Here is an 18500-nt window from a genome sequence, read left to right as displayed (position 1 = left end):
GGACATGGAAATGTTGTTGATGAGAATGTGGTCCTGAGCCCATGGACTACATTGTTGATCAGAATGAATTTATTGTTGAAACTATTGCTACTCATACAGAGTACTTGGGAAATGCAATCCCTAATGAATCTTTAACTTGCCCAATGTTGTCAGAAAAGCCAAAAATTGATGATGTTCGTATGAAGGACGCAAAACCAAAACGAGACTATGTGCGTTATACAGTTCAGGATAAAGTTAGGTTTTTCGAACTGAAGATTGAAAAATGTATGACTACATCAGCTGCAGCAAAACAGTTGGGCATTCACCCTCGAACAGCTTATAGATGGATCAGCCAATATAATGTGTGCCCTGACAGTATTTTTGATAACTATAAAAAAGTAGGTCGTAAATGTATCTTAAGTGAAGAGCATAAAACAACTGTCATCGACTTCATTGATGCTAATCCCTCTGCTACTGTTGTTGAAGTGACTGAGCATTTATTAAAGCGATTTCATGATCTTAAAGTATCACGCAACACAGTTAATAACTTTATGAGACGTGAGCGCAACCTTTCGTTGAAAAAAGCAGATTTTCATTCTATTGAGAGAAACAGTCCAGCAAAGATTGAGGAGCGATGCAATTAGGTTTCTAAATGGGAACGAAAAGACATGAACTTCTTGACGAATTGCGTATTTCTTGATGAGTCTGCTTTCGACATCAACATGAAGCGCTCAAGAGCCTGGTCCAAAAAAGGTACTCAAGCTATTGTTACCCGACCTACAACGAGAGCAAATACAACGTCTATATTGGGCGCTATCTCTGCTGCAGGCTTGATTGCAGTCGGTGTGAAGAAACCAAGACCTGCAAAGAAGAGAAAGGCTGAAGGATACATAAGCTCAGGAACTGTAACAGGCCATTACATCAGTTTCTTAAAAACGACTCTCGATGAAATGGCAAGCACCCATCCACACACATGAAAGCATAAAGAAGTATATTGAGTATCGAGGATATAAATGTGTGTATCTTCCTACTTACTCCCCTGAGCTTAATCCAATTGAACAATTCTGGGCAGTAGCAAAGAGTAAGGTTAAGCGTCATAGATTTTTGCAGGAAGACAATTTGTCCAATAGGATCACCGAAGCCTGCAACAATGTGAAGCAAAGTCATTTCAAAGGGCTCGTCTCGCATTCTTACTAGTGTTGGGATAAATGTCGAAACAGACAACCTTTGTAATAACCCAAACAAATCAAACAAATCAAACAAAAAAAAAAAAAAATTTTCGTAAAACTTCTTTCTAGAAATCAACCATGAGCATCGTGAGCATGTTCCGTGAGCATATTTGTTGTATTTTGATTCGTTGTAGATTCTCTGGCATCATTGTGTCATACGAAATTGAAGTAAGTTATAAAATAATTTAAAGTCAAAATAAGTCTTTGAAGATTGAACTATTTTATTTAACTGTATATACAACCATGAGGAAACAACCAAAGTACTTCGTTTATTGACTAATGAAAAAAATGATGGGATATATGTGAGAATATAAAAGGATATAAGATCAAAGGGAGGGTAAAGAGTGTTGCTGCTTAGCTCGATGATACGCGTTCTTCATGACCTCATAGTTGGTGTAATGCGTAATGATACCATGGCTTCGTCCTTCCTTCCAGCAATCATGCCAGTTCATACGGCGTCCGTTCAAGGCCACTTTAAACTCATCTACGAATTTGATGAGCTGATCTTTGCGTTTTTGAGAGTTGATCTCGTTGTGAGTTGTGTCGTTGGTCAAATTGCACTTAGGCACTTCAGGTTCGTACATGGGTGTTACTGCACGGTTGCCGTCCATTGCCTCGTCGAATTTCCTCTTCATTTTGATGCAGTAGGCTTCACCATCCTCAGAATATGTCACGGCACAATTTGGATTCGATGGGATCTCCTTGGTGATTTTCTTGAACTGCTGCCCCATCTCGTTCAATGCAGTAATTGCTGGCTCAAAGCCACCGCCATCTCGGACGTCACAGGGGAAGATGTCCATTGCCAAGCGGTACAAAGATTGAATTGTCTCGTCGTCATTGTGCTCTATGTCGATGATACTGAGCTTGCCTGCAATAATGAAGTGGGAAAGTGCTGCTAAAGGTGGCAGTTTGTCATCTTTGTCAATCAAAGGCTGAATGGTGTCTTTCGTAATCATAATTCGTCGTCAGCAAAGGTGAAACAGGGGACTGCTTGACAATACGGCAAGCGATGGTGACTAGTGATATTGTTTGAGATTGAAGTTGAGGCGATGCCGTTAGTACGTTTAAACATTTACTTTATTTACAAATAAGATTAAAACCCCCAAATGGGCGCATGATGACTTAGTTTTCATCGTTTTCGCCCGGGGCAGATCAAAATAGAATGAGTGGAAGCTAAAAACCCCTTATGGGATCAAGGGTAAAAATGTTTAAGAGAAAGAAACGGTGACACGTGTAAGAAACACTAGCGGGAGACATTGGGAAGCCATTCGAGGAGTCTTTGCCCAGTATAGGGTGGTGGTGAAGGCGGAATCTTGTCATGGCATAAGTAGTCGAACTCATGGAGGATGGTACAGATAGTAGGCCATCTGAGGGGCCAAGGAAGGACTGCTCGAAAGGAATGTAGAGTTCGATGAGGTAATTTGTTCAGAAGGAAGGACAGAGGATCCACTATCGTTTCAGGCAATTGTAGTCGGCGGTGCATATTGAGGCAATGGATAGAATGGGACTTTGTAAGTGTCTGTGAAGGATGGAAGGGGATGCCGTTAGTACAAAAAAACCGCTAATATAGGCGAGGAGCAGAAACGGTCGTAGGTATTCAAGCAGCATCTGGTACTTCTACATAAAAATTCCATATTCACAGTTCGTTGAAACTCGAGAATAATCGGTGGTAGGCCTGACAAATTGGATGACACAGAAATATACAAGGCGTCACAATTGGTGCCGTCCTTAAAGAGCGTGCTTGTACTGATGTAGGTGCCAGCGGGAACATGGAAGATGGCGTTCGTAACTAAGTCGACCACTCGCTGGTCTTGAGCAATGTACTTGGTGAATATATCTGAACCTGGACCAGTAGCCGCTCTATTTAGGGGTGCCTGATTTAAGGGTATTTTCTATTTATAGGTGTATTTCTAAAGAACAGCATAGGTCCCCAGCATAAGTACTACTATACCACTATTCTATTTAAGGGTGCAACGCAAATATTTTTTACTACTAAATAGAAAAAGTTTTTATAAGTGATAGTTTTTTGGAGCACTCTAACAATAAATTTTTTACCTTTGTAAAATAAGATCGAACATCTGTTTTCCTTTTTTGTCTTATTTAATTCAGCACAAGTGTCAGCTAATCTCATTCGAATTCGACGATGTAATTTACGATCAAGATCGTCCAAAGGAACTTCATACATGAGAATAGTTTCATAGGCTTTTCTCAACTGTTTTTTACACTCTACTATATCGACACGCTGCTCATCTTGCTCTGTATTAACATTTTCTTCTGTTTCATCTATGTTGCATTCTGCCGTTTCTTCATTACTAGCAGTGCTTGTTGTATAACATACTATCATCTCGCTTTCATCTGCTTCAAGGTTCAACTAGCTAACATCAGTAACCTTGTTGTCAAAGTTCCCAGGGAGATCTGGGAGTATTCCATTTAGTCCGGCAACAATCTCCTTTTCCGATGGCAAAGCACTTGTTGGATACTCCACTAGCTCAAAATCACAAATTGTTCTTTCTTTAAATGCCGATATTTTTGTATGCTGTCAGCAGTTTTTTATTGTTTCTGGTTTTACTTTAAGCCATGCATTAGCTAGAAGAAACATAGCCTAAGCTTGATTCATTTTGTAAACATTCGGATTATCCAACTTTTTACTGATATACAGACATAAAGCACGGTCGTACTGCTGGGCTCGGAAGTATGCCTTAAAGTTGTCAATAATTCCTGTGTATACAAAATATGAATGAAAAAACTGTAAAACAAAAAGACAGCTTATATAGCATTTTATCAACAAATAATAGCTTACCTGCATCAAGAGCCTGTAGCTTGCTAGTCGTGTTTGCTAGAAGAAATATCAATTTAATATTGTTGAGCAGAATTCTTATTTTATGAACGGATGCATTATCCAAAAGAAAAGCAATTCTTCGATTCTGTCTTCCATAGACAACATTTAACTTTTTCACGCATGTTGTCATCCAAGCATTAGTAGAATAATGGTATTCAATTTCATGTTTTTCTTTTCCAATTGCAATCATGAATGACAAACTAGCTCTTGCTTTAAAACATTTGGGGCTCTTGTATTGTGCGATAACAATTGGTTGCCCTTTGTAAGTCCCATCCGAGTTACAGAGCAATTCAACTGTCAGACGAGCTTTACTTTTTTTTTAGGCCACCAAGCGACTCGGAACGTATGGTTCTTCTTGGTGGTTGCTGGTAATATAAGCCTGTTTCATCAAAGTTCATGATATCTATAGGATCATATGGCCCAAGAAGTTCTTCTATCTTCCTCAATTCGTTCTGAATGTTTTCAGAAGTGATGTCTACTGAGGCACTTTCACTGTGCATTGGCCTGCATTTTACTCCAATTCGCTTAAAAAGTTTGGTTAGCCATCCAGAAGAAAATGAAGTTTCATTTTCAAGAATTCTATACTCCACTCAAGCAATAGGTCTTCATCAAGTTGAGGATAGCGTGTTGTTTTTAGACTTTTGCCATTATTGACAACATTAATATTACTATATAACGTTTCAGCATTGTTGAGAATGTTTGATATAGTCTGTTAGGCAAGTGGTTGATCTAAATTGAATTTCTTCATAGTCCATTCACTTAATTCTGTTTGGTTAAGTCGATCAGTAGCATTTTGATCCAAAAGCTCAATTTTTTGAGAAAGAAAGGCGTACAGATTTATTATTAGACATTTTTTTATAGATAGAATCTAATCAAAGAAAATAAATTTTGTTATGTCATATTTATTCTTGTCAAAATTATTTTGAGCCTACGATTCGTATATTATACTTCCAGCAACTTTGATTAAGTCTTAAGCAAGTTTTGATTTGTTAATGTTCTTACACAGTTACCAAATCTATATCAACCAACAGTGGCCTATGTGGAAACATGTTGTACAAACATATATATAATGCAGCTACAACACATATTAAGTGATTTCAATTTTTTAACAGCTACGAATTTCGATTTAAGGATATGTTCTATTTAAGGGTGGATATTCCAAAAATTTTGGCCACCCTTAAATAGAGCGGCTACTATCTATGCTTGAGATCCAAGCGAAACAGCAACAAGTCTTCTGGTAGCATGGAAAGTATAACAAGGTGATGTGAGAGAACAAAAAAAAATTGCTCTCCTTTTTTTTTTTCAACATCGTCGGAGCTTGTCTGCTTCCAAAAATTACAAAGAAAAGTGACTTCATTTCTAAAAGTATGACATTGATTTTAATTGGCTGTGTCATTACTTGTTGGAAACACTGTACAGAATTTCCAAAAATTAATGTCGCACCCAAATGTCGTTTTCTGTATAATTTGTATTATAAAATTTTCAAAAAAATGACATTAATTTTTGGAAATGCTGTACAGTATGAACGAACATAGTAATTTTCATGCCGTTGTTAAGAAAAATCATTTGCAACTGCGGCATACACGTAACAAATTGTTCGGTCCGGATTTAGCGGAAAACAAATTTGAGTTGAAGCCTCTTTTTATTTTTTTTTTTTGTAGTTCCTTTTTCTTCTTTGCCATAATATAATGAGACCTATTTTACTTCAAGGTCATACTCGTGCTTTAACACAGATCAAGTACAATAGAGAGGGAGATTTACTCTTTACAGTTTCTAAAGATAAAGTTGCCAATGTTTGGTATTCTCATAATGGAGAACGATTGGGTACCTATACTGATCATCAAGGAAGTATTTGGACAATTGATGTAAATGGTATAGCACATTCCAGTTTTTTTTCTTCTTCTTTTGTTGTAGAATGAAAATCAACGATTGACTTTTTTTTTGTTAGCTGACTCAACTTTACTTGTCACTGGTTCAGCAGACAATTCTTGCAAACTTTGGGAAGTTCAAACTGGCCGATGCTTGAAGACATGGGAATTCAAGACAGCAGTAAAGCGTGTTGAATTTAGTGAGGATGGTTCTATGGTTTTATGTGTGACCGAAGAACGTATGGGTTATTCAGGAACTGTAACAGTTTATCCTATTAACAGTGACATTAACGGCACTCGTAAGTTTCGTACTTTCCAAACAATAAATTATACTCACATAACTACTTGTTAGAATCCGATACACCTATTGTTGTTATCATTAACAATGGAAAGAAAGCTGTTGTAGCTTCATGGTCTTCTTTAGACAAGTATATCATCACTGGCCATGAAGATGGCACTGTTTGTCAATGGGACTGGAAAGCTAATGAAAAGATCAAGTCCATCAAAGCACATGAAAGCATTTTGTCTGATATGCAACCTAGCAGCGATCGTACATATTTTATTACTTCTTCAAAAGATAAAAGTGCAAAGATTATTGATGCCGCCACACTGGACATAAAGAAAACCTATACTGCGGATACACCACTCAACTCTGCATCTATTACACCTAAGCATCAAGAATTTGTTATTATTGGTGGTGGTCAAGATGCAATGAATGTAACAACAACGTCTGCTAGACAGGGTAAATTCGAAAGTAGATTCTATCATAAGATTTTAGAAGAAGAAGTTGGTCGTGTTAGAGGTCACTTTGGTCCTATCAATACAATCGCTGTTCACCCAGATGGAGGAAGTTATTCAAGTGGTGGTGAAGATGGTTATGTTCGTGTACATCATTTTGATCCTGATTACTATACTTTCAAGCTTGAAATCTAGATTAAAAAGTTTTTTATTTTGTATATTTTATTGCTTGACGTAAGATATTCTTATTTTATTTTTAGCTAAATAGTATAATGTTCTCATATAGTATTCTTCTTGAATACTCAATGAACTTGTTATTCAACGAACATTGATTTTTGTAGTCAAAGTAAGAATATATGATGCGTCCATTTTGTTCTGCTACCTCAGCACAGTGTCTCCGTATAAAATTATAAAAAACAGTACTGTATTTTTTTTTTTTCTTTGCATAAATTAATTTATTCCCTTTCCTTTATCTTCAGAATTTATAAGTTTATTTAAACTTTTTTTTTACAATAATATAAACAACATTTATTTGATACACACACATTCGAATATTTTTATAATACGCAAAGTATAGTTTAAGCTTCTTCTTTAGTAGTAGCCGACTCTTCCTCAGTTGTTACATTTTCTTCAAGAGTTGTAGACGCTAAAGTGGCTGCAACTTTAGCAGTAGAATCAACATGGGGTACAAAATCAATAGTAATCTCTTCTGGAAGATTTAAAACATCTCGGAGTTGTTTACTTTATATTTGTTAGTCTTTCTTTAATTATATATGTATAGCATTTTACCTGATTTTTTCGGTTTGCTCTTCGTCTTTACTTGTTTTAGTCCATAAAGCAATTCTATAAAAGGACTTTCTTACAGAAACTACAGCGCCGCATACTTCATCTTCTATAGCTAATTGCTCACCAATAACAGCCAAAAGCTATATGTTGTTTAGATTTTACTTTAAATATACATATCATTGTATAACTTACAAGATTCATCCAGTAATCATTAATAGCATCACCTGTTTTACTTCTGGGAAACTGAATTCCATATTTGCCACCTTCAGCATTGGCAGGGTCTTCCCATTCAGGGCGAATACCTTGTTTGAAAAGGTGAAAGTTGGAATTGGGAGCAAGGTGGTTAATTTTACAAACGTTGTTGAGAGTACTTTTCATGGGAAATTAATATTGTTATAAAAGAACTACACTTGTTACCTTACCTCCAAAAGTCTTCGACAGTTTCAATGGAACTGACTTCTTTCAAATTATCAGCCCAAGATTGAGCATCTGTCTTTTTGCCTGGATTATCAAACCATAAAGTCCAAGTGTTTTGAAGTGAATGCTTTACTGAATAATCAATGGTTTTTTTGGCTTTAATAACCTCAGGAATTGCAGATGCCATTTTTTGGTGGAGGATTTTTGATAAAAAGTAATTTTTAAAAGTTCAAAAAGAGAGGGTAACATGCTAAGCCACAGGGATGATCATACCCAAAATTTGAAATATTTATGCAGATCTCTAGTCTTTGCGTCGTTATGGTACGCGTATAGTCAAGATATTTGAATAATAATGAGTAGAAAGAAAAGATCATGTTATCTACACCCCAACTATGCTAATAAAAAAAGATACTCCTTATGAAAAAACAACTTATTGTTGCTCTTTAATATTCGGAGCAGCATTTTTTACTGCTGTTGATAAAAGCAAAATAAAAGAAAAACTTGTGTGGTTATATTGTCGGTTACATAAGGTAAAATATTCTCGGTTTAACTGATGTCATACACCTAAGGCTATCTAATCAGTTACAAATTTATATAAGGTTTACTTATATAGCGTGCTTATTCACGGATCAAATGCTAAGGTTATAAAAAGAACTAAAATACAATAAACTATTATCTAGTACAAAGAAATCATAACAAAGTACAGAAAAAGCCAAATATAAATTCATTAAACGCGTCTTTAAAGAACTATGAGGATATTTTGTAACTGTCTTATTTTTTTTTAAAAAAAAAAGAAACCCTTTTCCTTTATCCGTATTAACAATACCCTTGTTATGAAAACATACAAATTGGCCTAAAATAAATCAATTTAATAAAGGTCTCATTTCGGTCATTAATATAATTATAGAAACCACAAGTGGTTTTCGTCGGTAAACCTTTAGCTTTGTTATTTAAAAACATAAACCGCCTTCTTTTTTTTCTTGGCAAAACGTGCCATAATATGAAGCTAGTGTGATCCACTTCTAAATAGAAAAGTAACCGAGTCATACACTTACACACTTTTTAAAGTCACATATTATCTTTGAGCAAGTTCTTTAGGGCAGTACCACAAACTAAAAAAATATTAATGTCTCCTCGTTATCTCTTTTCTTTCTCTCTCTTTTTTTTTTGCCTATTTCTTCTTTACTTTATTACAATGAACTCACTCATCTTTGCTTCTTTGGCTCTACTATTCTTGTTATTAGTACAATCATTACCTATTTTTGATGTAGAACTAGTAGCAAGCCCATTGATACATGACGCTCACATTAATTATTGCAGTGGAAAAAGAGGCTCTGATCGCGCCGTGGAGAACAACATCAATTTTACTGAAGCTTAGTAACAAAGCTCAAATTTATTTCTTACTATGTCCACTTTTTTCGGTGGTTCATTACTGTATATAGCCATACCTTTGTTCTTAGTAATCCCTCTTTAGTTTATCTCTAAAGAATCAAAACTTTAACTCATAAAATCGAAATAAACCCGGTCATATCATTATCAGGCTTTAAATCACGCTTTAAATCACAATTTAAACTTTGTTTCTCTTTTCCATCGACCATCAACAAATTCAGAGGCACAGTTTAAGGAGAAAGGCAAAAATACAAGTTGCTATGACAATGTCCCGAACCTTCCGACCATAATGCAAAATCACTGTAATTTAAGACTCCGTAGCAATAAAATACAATTGAATTTACTTTTATTTAAAAAGTTGTACCTTCAGGAGGTTGGGGCAGTTTTCTACCCACTGTGGCCATCTCTCTATAGAAAATTTAAAGTTGTTTAACACAACGCCCCATGTTTTCTTTATTTTTTACCTTCTCAATTCAGTCAATACGGTTTCAAGTGTATAATTACTTCTCCAGTTAGCGAGACATGGTAAACGACTAGGTTCAACCTATTTTTATTGTTATTGTTTGTTTTGTTTACTTTTTTTTAAAACAGAATGAATTTACCTTTCCATTTTGAGGATTAACGCTGGGCAAGTTAATCCTTGAAACAAATTGAAAAGATGGGGGTTGATTAGGATAATTGTCTCCGCAATAAACTGTTAAACTGTAGATGCGATTTTCATGAGCAGACTATTTACAAAGTTAGAAAAACGTCGCTTTATAGTTTATAGCTTACATGAGGAGCACCAAGAATAGTAGCATGCCAGTTATGCATTAAAAGATCGTCATCTGCCAATCCATAACTGCAAGCACCATCTCCAAGACCTTTTTCTCCTTTTTCTAATTCTTCTAGCAAACGAAAATTACGAGGAACTATAAACATATTAAATTAGTTTATGATTTGAAAGTTGGGAAACATGAAACAAAAAGAAGGTCCATGCACGTTTCATTTTTAAAACCATGCGTTACCTTGTGCCATTGTAAATTTAAAGAAAAAGGAAAGTAGGAAAAATAAAATTGTCAAGTTTTTTGCAAGAGTTTTATTCAAGTGCCGTTTCGTGACGTGACCAGCACATTGAATGAACTGTACAAATAAATAAGTAAATTAAGATAATCTAAAGGACCAAAGATTCACTGAAATAAAAGTTAATGTATTGAAAGGATATCTTACTGTTAGAATAAAAAGCTTGCTATTGTCACAAGTAGAATAAGATATAATGATTTAACAGAATGAAACATCAGGGTTGACATAATTTAATATAAAACTATCAATCGTTTACTGATATTATTATTGACAGCTCTTTATTGATTAACTAGATATGTAAGAACTTTACTAATGGATAAATATAAGCTTTCTGCACTACAAACAAAGAATATATTTTTTAAATATATGTGTAGCGATTGTTTTCAGACTACTCCCTTCATAAGACCTAGACTTCTTATTCAATTAACTACTTCATTTACTATATTTGCTGTCTTAAACCCTTTTTGTAATACTTTTTATAAAAACTTTTAAAAAAAAAGAAATTTGAGGATAAAATTGATACATATCTTACAATAGGACGCATTGTAAGTGTTATACTAAATGTTACCTTTTTTCAAAATATTCAACATTTGCTTTGTGTCAAACGAAATGCTCTTTTAAAGAGCATAAGTGTTAAAGAATATGAGCTTAAAATACATATTATCTTTCATCGTTTAGTTGTCCAATATGAAAAGTTCTAGAAATCAGACAAGTCATGTTCTTCCAGCCTTTAGTTCCGCTTACTGTTACACAATTGATTGAAGTGACCTTTTTTTTTGACAAGACAAAATTTTCATACTCTTTTTACTCTTGAACAGAATGACAAAAAATAACGATCAGTTCAACAAAATATTCAATAAGAACAAGAACCCAGTACAAAAGAATAATATTGAAAGTTTGTTGAACAGAAGTATCAAATTTAGAAAATCTCGCTATGTTGATCAAAAATTAGAGCTCTTTAAACAAAAATTTACACCTATCAACGGTGAAACAGACGTTGTTTATTCTTCTTCGGCTTACAACAAAAATGAAGACAATAATAACATGTTGGACAAAATAGATGTTAATGGATTTGAGTCTCCATCCAAAGTATTGTTTTCTTCAGATAAGCTTAACTTTGGTTGGTTAAATATTCATCCTATTGGTCCTGGTTTAAAAGATCTTGGTCAACTTTCATCACTCAATGCCGTTCTACAAACACTTACTTATACCCCTGTACTTGCAAATTATTGTATGGAAAGAAGGCACAGCTCAAATTGTAAGATTTTTTTTTTTTCACTTGACAAAGCCTTATGAATATTTTCTTTTACTTTTAGGTGCAAGCCAAGAGCATTGTTTTGCTTGCGCGGTTGAAGATCATATTAGAACAGCTTTACAAGGTCAAACATACACATTACAGCCTAGAGTGTTTGCTGGAAAGATAAAACGTATGTTTGATTGTTTTAACAAAAGATACTTTGTTAATATTCTTTGATTAGAAATGAGAAATGCCACTACAAAAGATGTTTATAATGTTTGGAAATATTTCTTTGACCAAATTCAAAGCTCTCTTATACTGGAAAAAGGGTAAACAATTGAAGCCGTTGCATATATGATGGAAATAACATAAAAATAATGTTAGATCTAAAGACAAACTTGTTCAGCAAACCACAGCTTTATGTCAAGTGTTTGGAGGGTACATACAGAATAAAGTTCGATGTCCAGCATGCAACAAATTAGACAACAAATATGATTTTATGATGGATTTAAGTTTGGATCTTCTGCAGTGTAGTTCGCTTGAACGTTGTTTGACAAAGCATTTTAAAGAGCAAGTAAGCATGAAAACTGAATGCTCAAGGTAAGCAAACTCTGTTTTTGAAGAGTCAACATAGGTTTTTAATTTTATAAAAGCTGTCAGCATGAAGGTGAATTTAAAGGAGAAAAAAGTATATATAGACCACCCAAAGTACTTGCGATTCAATTAAAGCGGTTCAATTCGACTGACAGCAGCAAGATCAGCAAATATATTAAATTTGAACAAGTGTTGGATATAAAGCGAACAGTTACAGAATCTGAAGTGAATCACGTAAAGTTGAAATACGAACTATATGCAGTGATTGTTCATACAGGAGAGAGTTTGCACAATGGGCATTATGTATCCTACGTGAAAAGCTCAAATGGAATTTGGTATTGCATGGATAATGAAAATGTACAGCAAGTGAGTGTAAATAGATTATTGGCTGAAAAGGCTTCTATGCTCTTCTATCATATTGTGCCTGATCCTGTGAAACGAGAAAAAAAAGAGCCGGTTAAAGTCAATGTGAAGTCGGTTGAAGAGAAGAATGAAGTTGAAATAAAACAAGAAAAGGAGATTGAAGCTGAAGATGAAGGTGAAATAATGTATATTAAACATGAAAGCGATAATGAAGAAGAAAATGAGAGGGCAGAGCAGCTTAAAATAGCACTTGAAGAGGCAAGCAAAAAAGAAACGGTAGAAAACAAAGCTGCTATTGTTGTTAGCCATGATGAAAATATGAGATCTAAAAGAGATAAACTTCAAAATCTGATTGAAAAGGAAAATGAACAAAGCAAGAGTTCTCAAGTAAAAGAAGTTTTGCTTGCAAAAATATCAGATAATCAATTTCAAGATAATATTGGCACTTGGGATGATGACATTGGAACAACTGTAGAGCCCCAACGAAAAGTCTTGTTAAAGAAGCTCAAGTCTAAAAGAAAAAAGGTTGATTCTTATGACCTTGAGTATGACACTGGAAAAGTGAAGAAAGTGAAAAAGAAGCAAGAAGACAAGTTTCATAAACCAAATATGTTTCAAATTACTGCTGATGCAAAACAAAATAAAAAAAAATAGTTTTTAGATTTGTGTTCAGTGACTGCGTTCTGGATGCATTTTATCAAAAGGTTTAAATTCCCCTTTTTTCTTCTTTGTTGATTAATTATGAACATGAACAAAGAACACACTGATTTGGATAGTAATCTTATTCGTAAATCAATAAATGCTCTAGACAAAATATACTCAAAAAAAGAAAGCTTGGAACACCTGCTTACACTAAAAGAAATTGAAACAAAGTTGTTTAGTTCTGGTTACGGTTCTTATGAAGAATTTAAAACTGATCTACAAAAAATTCCATTCTATGAAACACTAAAAGAAGACGCGTATGTAAAATAAAAAACACGAATGCCTTTATCATAAAACTAAGCCTATAGGTTGATAGCTCGGATCAAGTATTAGAAGAAAATTGCGATACACCTATTTATGAATTTATGACACTTCGAAAAGAAAGGCATGTGTAAAAGTTATCAATTTTTTTATAGAAGTGGATGAATATAAAACTAATCTTTATAATTATACAGTCAGTTGTACACAGTTAACATTCAATGGGATTCATTGCAAGTACACTATTCTCTTTTAGAAGCATTAAAAGAAGACAAAGGACGGCCTTTGCATCGATTATTTGTGAACAGTGGCAGAGAAATGCTATTGGAGGCTAGAGACAATGTGAACTCTATCCTCGTTTTATTTTTCAACACCAAAACAGTGCCTTTTGAGGACGACACAGAGACCGTTATAATAACAGCCGACATTGCAGTCGTTCATCCTTTGGGAAAATTTCATCATTTTGAGAATAATCCTGAGACTGGCCGTTTTGAAGGCTGGATCAAAGTGAGGATTGCTAGAACAGATACAATCAAACGCGTAGTGTCCAAAAACCTAGTAAATTGTTTATTTAACGACCCATTCTCAACGGTGAAGAAAATTATATTTAATACAAAAGAGGATATAAAAACAGCCAGATTCAATGAAATGACACGTCAGTTTATTAATGCCATTATGGGCTCATGCTTGGATTTTCTTACGTTATGTTATGATGAGTATGTAACAAATGCTATTTCTGGGTATAAGATGGGTTCACAAAGCCAATATATACGAGAAAGGTACAAAAAGAAGTAAATTTGATCTTATAAAAAATTAACAAGTACTCTCTCTCTTTGTCTATAGAAAACGTGATAAAGAAGAAAAGATAGATGACAACCATACATTGTATAAAAAGAAGAATTGCTTTATGCAAGATATTTCATCCAACTTTTCTCGTTATTGGAAAGAGCTTGCAGAATGTAAATTGAAAAAAAGATTGACTCTTTTTATTTAACCTCTTTTTTTTTTTTTTTTTTTTTTTTTTAGTTTGTATAAAATTAAACATAGATGCTGTTTATAATGAAAAATACAAAAATGGAACAAATAGGGAGGCTGACGCAGAAGGATATTTTAAGAAGGTTTATTTTATAGACAATGAGACAGTTGTTCAAACCTTTCAACGATCCACAGTGTCGCAACGTATAAACGAGATAGTGAGCTATTCTACTTTACGGAACAGAAATCATATCGGCCTAGTAAAAGAAATCATTTGGAAAGATGATGGAACAGAGGTGATAGGCATAACCATGGAGCGGTATGAAATGACCCTTAAGCAATTTTTGAGACTACACCCCAAACTATCAGCACATCAAAGACTACATATGATTACGCAAGTACTAAGGTCTATTAGCACCATTCATGAATTCAATATCGCTCATCGTGATATATCCACTGTTAACTTCATGGTCAATTCAAAAAATCTTAAACCGCTTGATGATGGGAGTTTTGGCGTTGATTTGTTTTTGATTGATTTTGGAAAAGCAGTCTTTTTTGATCCAAAAGATGCTGCCAAATGGTGGGTCGATTCGGATGAAATGAATATCTATAGAGATGAAGTGAAGCCAAAGACTGCAGAAGAGCTTGTTATATGGTGTAAAAGCTTACCTTTTGTTATGGCCAAGCCAGATCACGGATATCGGTTTTATAGATCCATAAAGACCTTACCACGAAATCGTAACGATCATTCGCTCTTTCCTTATTTAATTGATCCTGCTGCAGAAGATATATTTGCACTAGGTGCGCTTGTTTGGAAGATGCTTTCAGGAATGGAACCGTGGCCTGGCATATTCGATACAGATCTTAAAGGGCTGCGTGAAACACTTGAGGACGATTACAATATACGTGCTTTGATAAACCGTGAAGTGCCAGGTATCACTTGCAGAGCACTTTTGAGCATGTGTCTAAGATCAGAGCCGTTTGATCGAAGACCAGCAGTTGAAATCCTATCTTGGCTAGAATCGCCTGGTATTCAACAAACAATATTAAATGAATTAAACGGTATTCTTGATAAACCTGTTCATATACCAGCTCCAAAAAAGAGAAAGACAGGGTCAAAGAAAAAGTATCAATAATAAAACTTTCTTTCTATTTATTTATATATTATTGTTCACGAGAGCAAGCCTGACATATTTCAAGGTGTGGAGCAATGATTTCTCCGTTTTGTTTTGACTTGATCAAAGAAACAATACCATCCTTACCGAAAAATAGAAAATATGCAACAGCGACTAGCCACCATACCAATAGGTTAAACACTAGAGTTGGCCATACACCGCCATACCACCAAGCAAGGTCCACTAATCCTAGAGCGCGCCAAAGAAGGTATATGACGACAAATGGTTGAAACCATAGTCGAGTGTACAAGAATGGCCCTGATTTCTTTTCTTCATGTAACCCCTTACATTGAAATAGGTGCAAATCAGAAGATTTCCAAACAAAATATAAAATAAAAACGCCAACTGTGAAAGTTATTTCAAAGATGGCATATAGCCATGTATCCACAGGAATCCATTGCTTATCGCTGAAATAAAGGCCCCACAAATAAAAGTACCCCATTCCTTCATTATGTCGATATTTCCCTGAAGGTATAAACTCTGCCCAGAACCAAGGCAAATCAAGAAGGGCTAATAAAAACACAAAAGAGACATACCATGCCCTGGGTTGTGTTTTGGGAAATTGTAAAAATCGATGGGTCCAGATGTATACTTGCTTGTGAATGGAAGCATAAATGCTTGGATAAATTCCACAATCAATCTCATGAACATAAAGTAAAAGTCTATTTTCTAAGCCTGTAGCTTGGCTAACGAGACGTTGTTCTTCATAATCATTATATATCTTTGGCGCCAGTATAGCTAATATCATCATGACCATGGCAAATATACATAGAGAGCGAAGCTACCAGAGAAGAGGAATTATAAGCTGAAAAGAAAAAAAGAAAAAAGTAAACGCATGTATCTTATTTACCAAACTAGATATATTCATCCAAGTAATCCATTCGCCAACACCTCCATGAATCTTAACCCTCATATCATCCATTCTAAAACTAACATCACCCGTACCTATTTGTCCATCGGGTGCTGTCACTTCAATTCTAATCGTATGCGTTTCAAAATCATCAAAGTCGCTGGGTTCCCAAACAGAAGTCCAAAGAGGTAAGTCATCATTTCCTACAAATTGGGAGGAGAAAGGATGGCGCATACCATCTACAAATATTTTGACCTTCAGTTGTGTATGCTCATGTTCAGAAAACACTAAGAACCGAATATGTGTGCTTTTACGGATGAGTTCCAAGGGCTCTTTTGTCGGTAAGGTATACTTGGACTCTTTTGGGTTTGTTACCAGTACAACGGGTGCTGGATGAATTTTTATGGAAGGCCAAATAATTCTGCCATCCTTTGTTAAGGGCACTATCTCATCTTCATTCTGAACGGTAGGTATATGTGATATAGGCAAATCGACATCGACAAAGGAGATCAAGTCATGGTCTACTGCAATAATTCTGTAAGATCCGTGGTCTTTCATATCCGATAGTTCTAGCTCCAAAGAATCGGTACTTGTATAATACGACTTTAATGTATCACCCATGCCTAGAAGATGAATTTTAAGATAAATTGTTCCTGAATAAGATAGACCCTATTACCAGCTGTGAGTCTGTGCAAATGACCACAAAAATATGCGCTAAAGTGCGTTGCTAAATCTTTAAATGTGTATCCATCAGATGATTTACCAGTAAACAAGGTTGTAGTAGGATAATGAGAAAACTATGAAAGTATCAGAGCATACATACAGCAAGTTTCCTTCTTCTTACCAAGAATGTATGATTATATTTTTTTGGTATAATAATCGAAGCAAGTCTATTCATTGTATTTGTTGTGAAATAACCAAAGAAGTTGAATGGGCGTGAAGGACCCTTCTTTGGACTAATAAGCTATATAAGAAACATTCTTGTATTTCATATCTTTCTTGACTTACCAAGCATCTGCAACAACAAAGTTATACTCCCCAAAATCTTTAGTCAATTTCCAACTGTAAACACCTTTACCAGCGTCCAACAAGTCTGCGCTTTTTCCAAAGGTTTTGTACAAATTGTTGTCTGCTTTCCAACCAACTGTATCAAAGCAATCATGATTACCCCTCATATCGTACCAAGATGTATTTGATGCTCCTTCTTCAACAGCTGCTTTATACACTTGCCACTCTTCTAAATATTGAGCTGATACTATTCTTGTCTTATCTTTAGCATCAATCAAGTCGCCAGTGACTACAACAAACTCTGGTCTATTTAAGAAGTATTATTATATAGTTGTTTAATATTGAAGGATATCTTACTTGATCACAGGTAATGAAGATTGAAGAAAATGTAAGAAATGAACTGTATGGCCCTTGGGTTGAAACTTGGATATGTGAAGATCAGATACCTACACAATCGGTCAAGTCAATCTCTTTGTTTATCATAAAGCTACCCTCTTTTTTTTTTTTTTTTTTTTTTTTTTTTACTTGAACAAAGTAAAACAATTTGTCGGTTGTATCTCGCAATGAAATGGCATGATTGATTAAGTTAGGATCAATCCCTTTTGTTGGCGAATGATTTTGCATTCCTTTATAATACCAATGGTCTTTTTCATTAGAAGTTCTTAGATCTTTAGTAGAGGATAAATACAGTTGAAATGCTCTTAAGAAGCCTGCTAGTGCTAATGTTAAACATAAAAACGATGACCTTGAAAGTAGCATTAATAATATAAAAAAAAAGGAGTATCCACTTTTAATTCTATAAAAAGTAATAGGTAGGGCTTGAGCTTTTTATAGGTCAGCATTACATTAAAAGCGCATTTACAACATAATGAAACAGCTTTAATATGGGCAGTGGTTCGATCTTTTTTTTTCTTGTCTTAAAATAAGGCAATTTCTTACATTTTGTAAAGAATATAGATTAAGGACAAGAAATAAGCATACATGTGCAAATTAAAGCTACCATGATATTTCTTTCTACTGCCTTTTATGAT

General features: G+C 34.7%; 10 protein-coding genes across 10 annotated transcripts; 6 read left to right on the top strand and 4 right to left on the bottom strand.

The window, feature by feature from the left end:
* Window positions 1–41: 41 nt before the first annotated feature.
* Window positions 42–623, top strand: RO3G_07509 (uncharacterized protein; the record flags this gene model as incomplete). Its single annotated transcript, XM_067662099.1, has 1 exon — window positions 42–623. The coding sequence occupies one exon, from the start codon at window positions 42–44 to the stop codon at window positions 621–623; it is 582 nt and encodes a 193-aa protein (XP_067518200.1).
* Window positions 624–701: 78 nt separating this feature from the next.
* Window positions 702–956, top strand: RO3G_07508 (uncharacterized protein; the record flags this gene model as incomplete). The annotated part of the gene is made up of 1 exon (XM_067662098.1): window positions 702–956. The coding sequence occupies one exon, from the start codon at window positions 702–704 to the stop codon at window positions 954–956; it is 255 nt and encodes an 84-aa protein (XP_067518199.1).
* A 578-nt stretch (window positions 957–1534) lies between these two features.
* Window positions 1535–2008, bottom strand: RO3G_07507 (uncharacterized protein; the record flags this gene model as incomplete). The annotated part of the gene is made up of 1 exon (XM_067662097.1): window positions 1535–2008. One exon carries the CDS (start codon window positions 2006–2008, stop codon window positions 1535–1537), a length of 474 nt encoding a protein of 157 aa, XP_067518198.1.
* A 2227-nt stretch (window positions 2009–4235) lies between these two features.
* On the top strand, window positions 4236–4529 carry RO3G_07506 (uncharacterized protein; the record flags this gene model as incomplete). Its single annotated transcript, XM_067662096.1, has 3 exons — window positions 4236–4309; window positions 4371–4415; window positions 4457–4529. 3 exons carry the CDS (start codon window positions 4236–4238, stop codon window positions 4527–4529), a joined length of 192 nt encoding a protein of 63 aa, XP_067518197.1.
* A 1008-nt stretch (window positions 4530–5537) lies between these two features.
* RO3G_07505 (uncharacterized protein) lies at window positions 5538–6848 on the top strand (the record flags this gene model as incomplete). The annotated part of the gene is made up of 4 exons (XM_067662095.1): window positions 5538–5561; window positions 5709–5919; window positions 5996–6214; window positions 6268–6848. 4 exons carry the CDS (start codon window positions 5538–5540, stop codon window positions 6846–6848), a joined length of 1035 nt encoding a protein of 344 aa, XP_067518196.1.
* A 383-nt stretch (window positions 6849–7231) lies between these two features.
* Window positions 7232–8043, bottom strand: RO3G_07504 (uncharacterized protein; the record flags this gene model as incomplete). Its single annotated transcript, XM_067662094.1, has 4 exons — window positions 7232–7394; window positions 7443–7579; window positions 7632–7809; window positions 7862–8043. The coding sequence occupies 4 exons, from the start codon at window positions 8041–8043 to the stop codon at window positions 7232–7234; spliced, it is 660 nt and encodes a 219-aa protein (XP_067518195.1).
* A 1552-nt stretch (window positions 8044–9595) lies between these two features.
* Window positions 9596–10262, bottom strand: RO3G_07503 (uncharacterized protein; the record flags this gene model as incomplete). The annotated part of the gene is made up of 5 exons (XM_067662093.1): window positions 9596–9653; window positions 9710–9789; window positions 9848–9973; window positions 10020–10156; window positions 10253–10262. 5 exons carry the CDS (start codon window positions 10260–10262, stop codon window positions 9596–9598), a joined length of 411 nt encoding a protein of 136 aa, XP_067518194.1.
* An 864-nt stretch (window positions 10263–11126) lies between these two features.
* RO3G_07502 (uncharacterized protein) lies at window positions 11127–13155 on the top strand (the record flags this gene model as incomplete). Its single annotated transcript, XM_067662092.1, has 5 exons — window positions 11127–11565; window positions 11624–11734; window positions 11786–11873; window positions 12058–12144; window positions 12243–13155. 5 exons carry the CDS (start codon window positions 11127–11129, stop codon window positions 13153–13155), a joined length of 1638 nt encoding a protein of 545 aa, XP_067518193.1.
* Window positions 13156–14747: 1592 nt separating this feature from the next.
* RO3G_07501 (uncharacterized protein) lies at window positions 14748–15572 on the top strand (the record flags this gene model as incomplete). The annotated part of the gene is made up of 1 exon (XM_067662091.1): window positions 14748–15572. One exon carries the CDS (start codon window positions 14748–14750, stop codon window positions 15570–15572), a length of 825 nt encoding a protein of 274 aa, XP_067518192.1.
* Window positions 15573–16392: 820 nt separating this feature from the next.
* RO3G_07500 (uncharacterized protein) lies at window positions 16393–18228 on the bottom strand (the record flags this gene model as incomplete). The annotated part of the gene is made up of 7 exons (XM_067662090.1): window positions 16393–16416; window positions 16462–17084; window positions 17225–17258; window positions 17306–17417; window positions 17470–17775; window positions 17827–17915; window positions 17995–18228. 7 exons carry the CDS (start codon window positions 18226–18228, stop codon window positions 16393–16395), a joined length of 1422 nt encoding a protein of 473 aa, XP_067518191.1.
* Between the last annotated feature and the right edge of the window lie 272 nt (window positions 18229–18500).

Source organism: Rhizopus delemar, genomic scaffold (assembly GCF_000149305.1).
Source record: "Rhizopus delemar RA 99-880 supercont3.5 genomic scaffold, whole genome shotgun sequence".
NCBI classification, from domain to species: Eukaryota; Fungi; Mucoromycota; class Mucoromycetes; order Mucorales; family Rhizopodaceae; genus Rhizopus; species Rhizopus delemar.
Note: the sequence above shows the minus strand (reverse complement) of the source record. Positions and strands in the feature narration are given on the sequence as shown.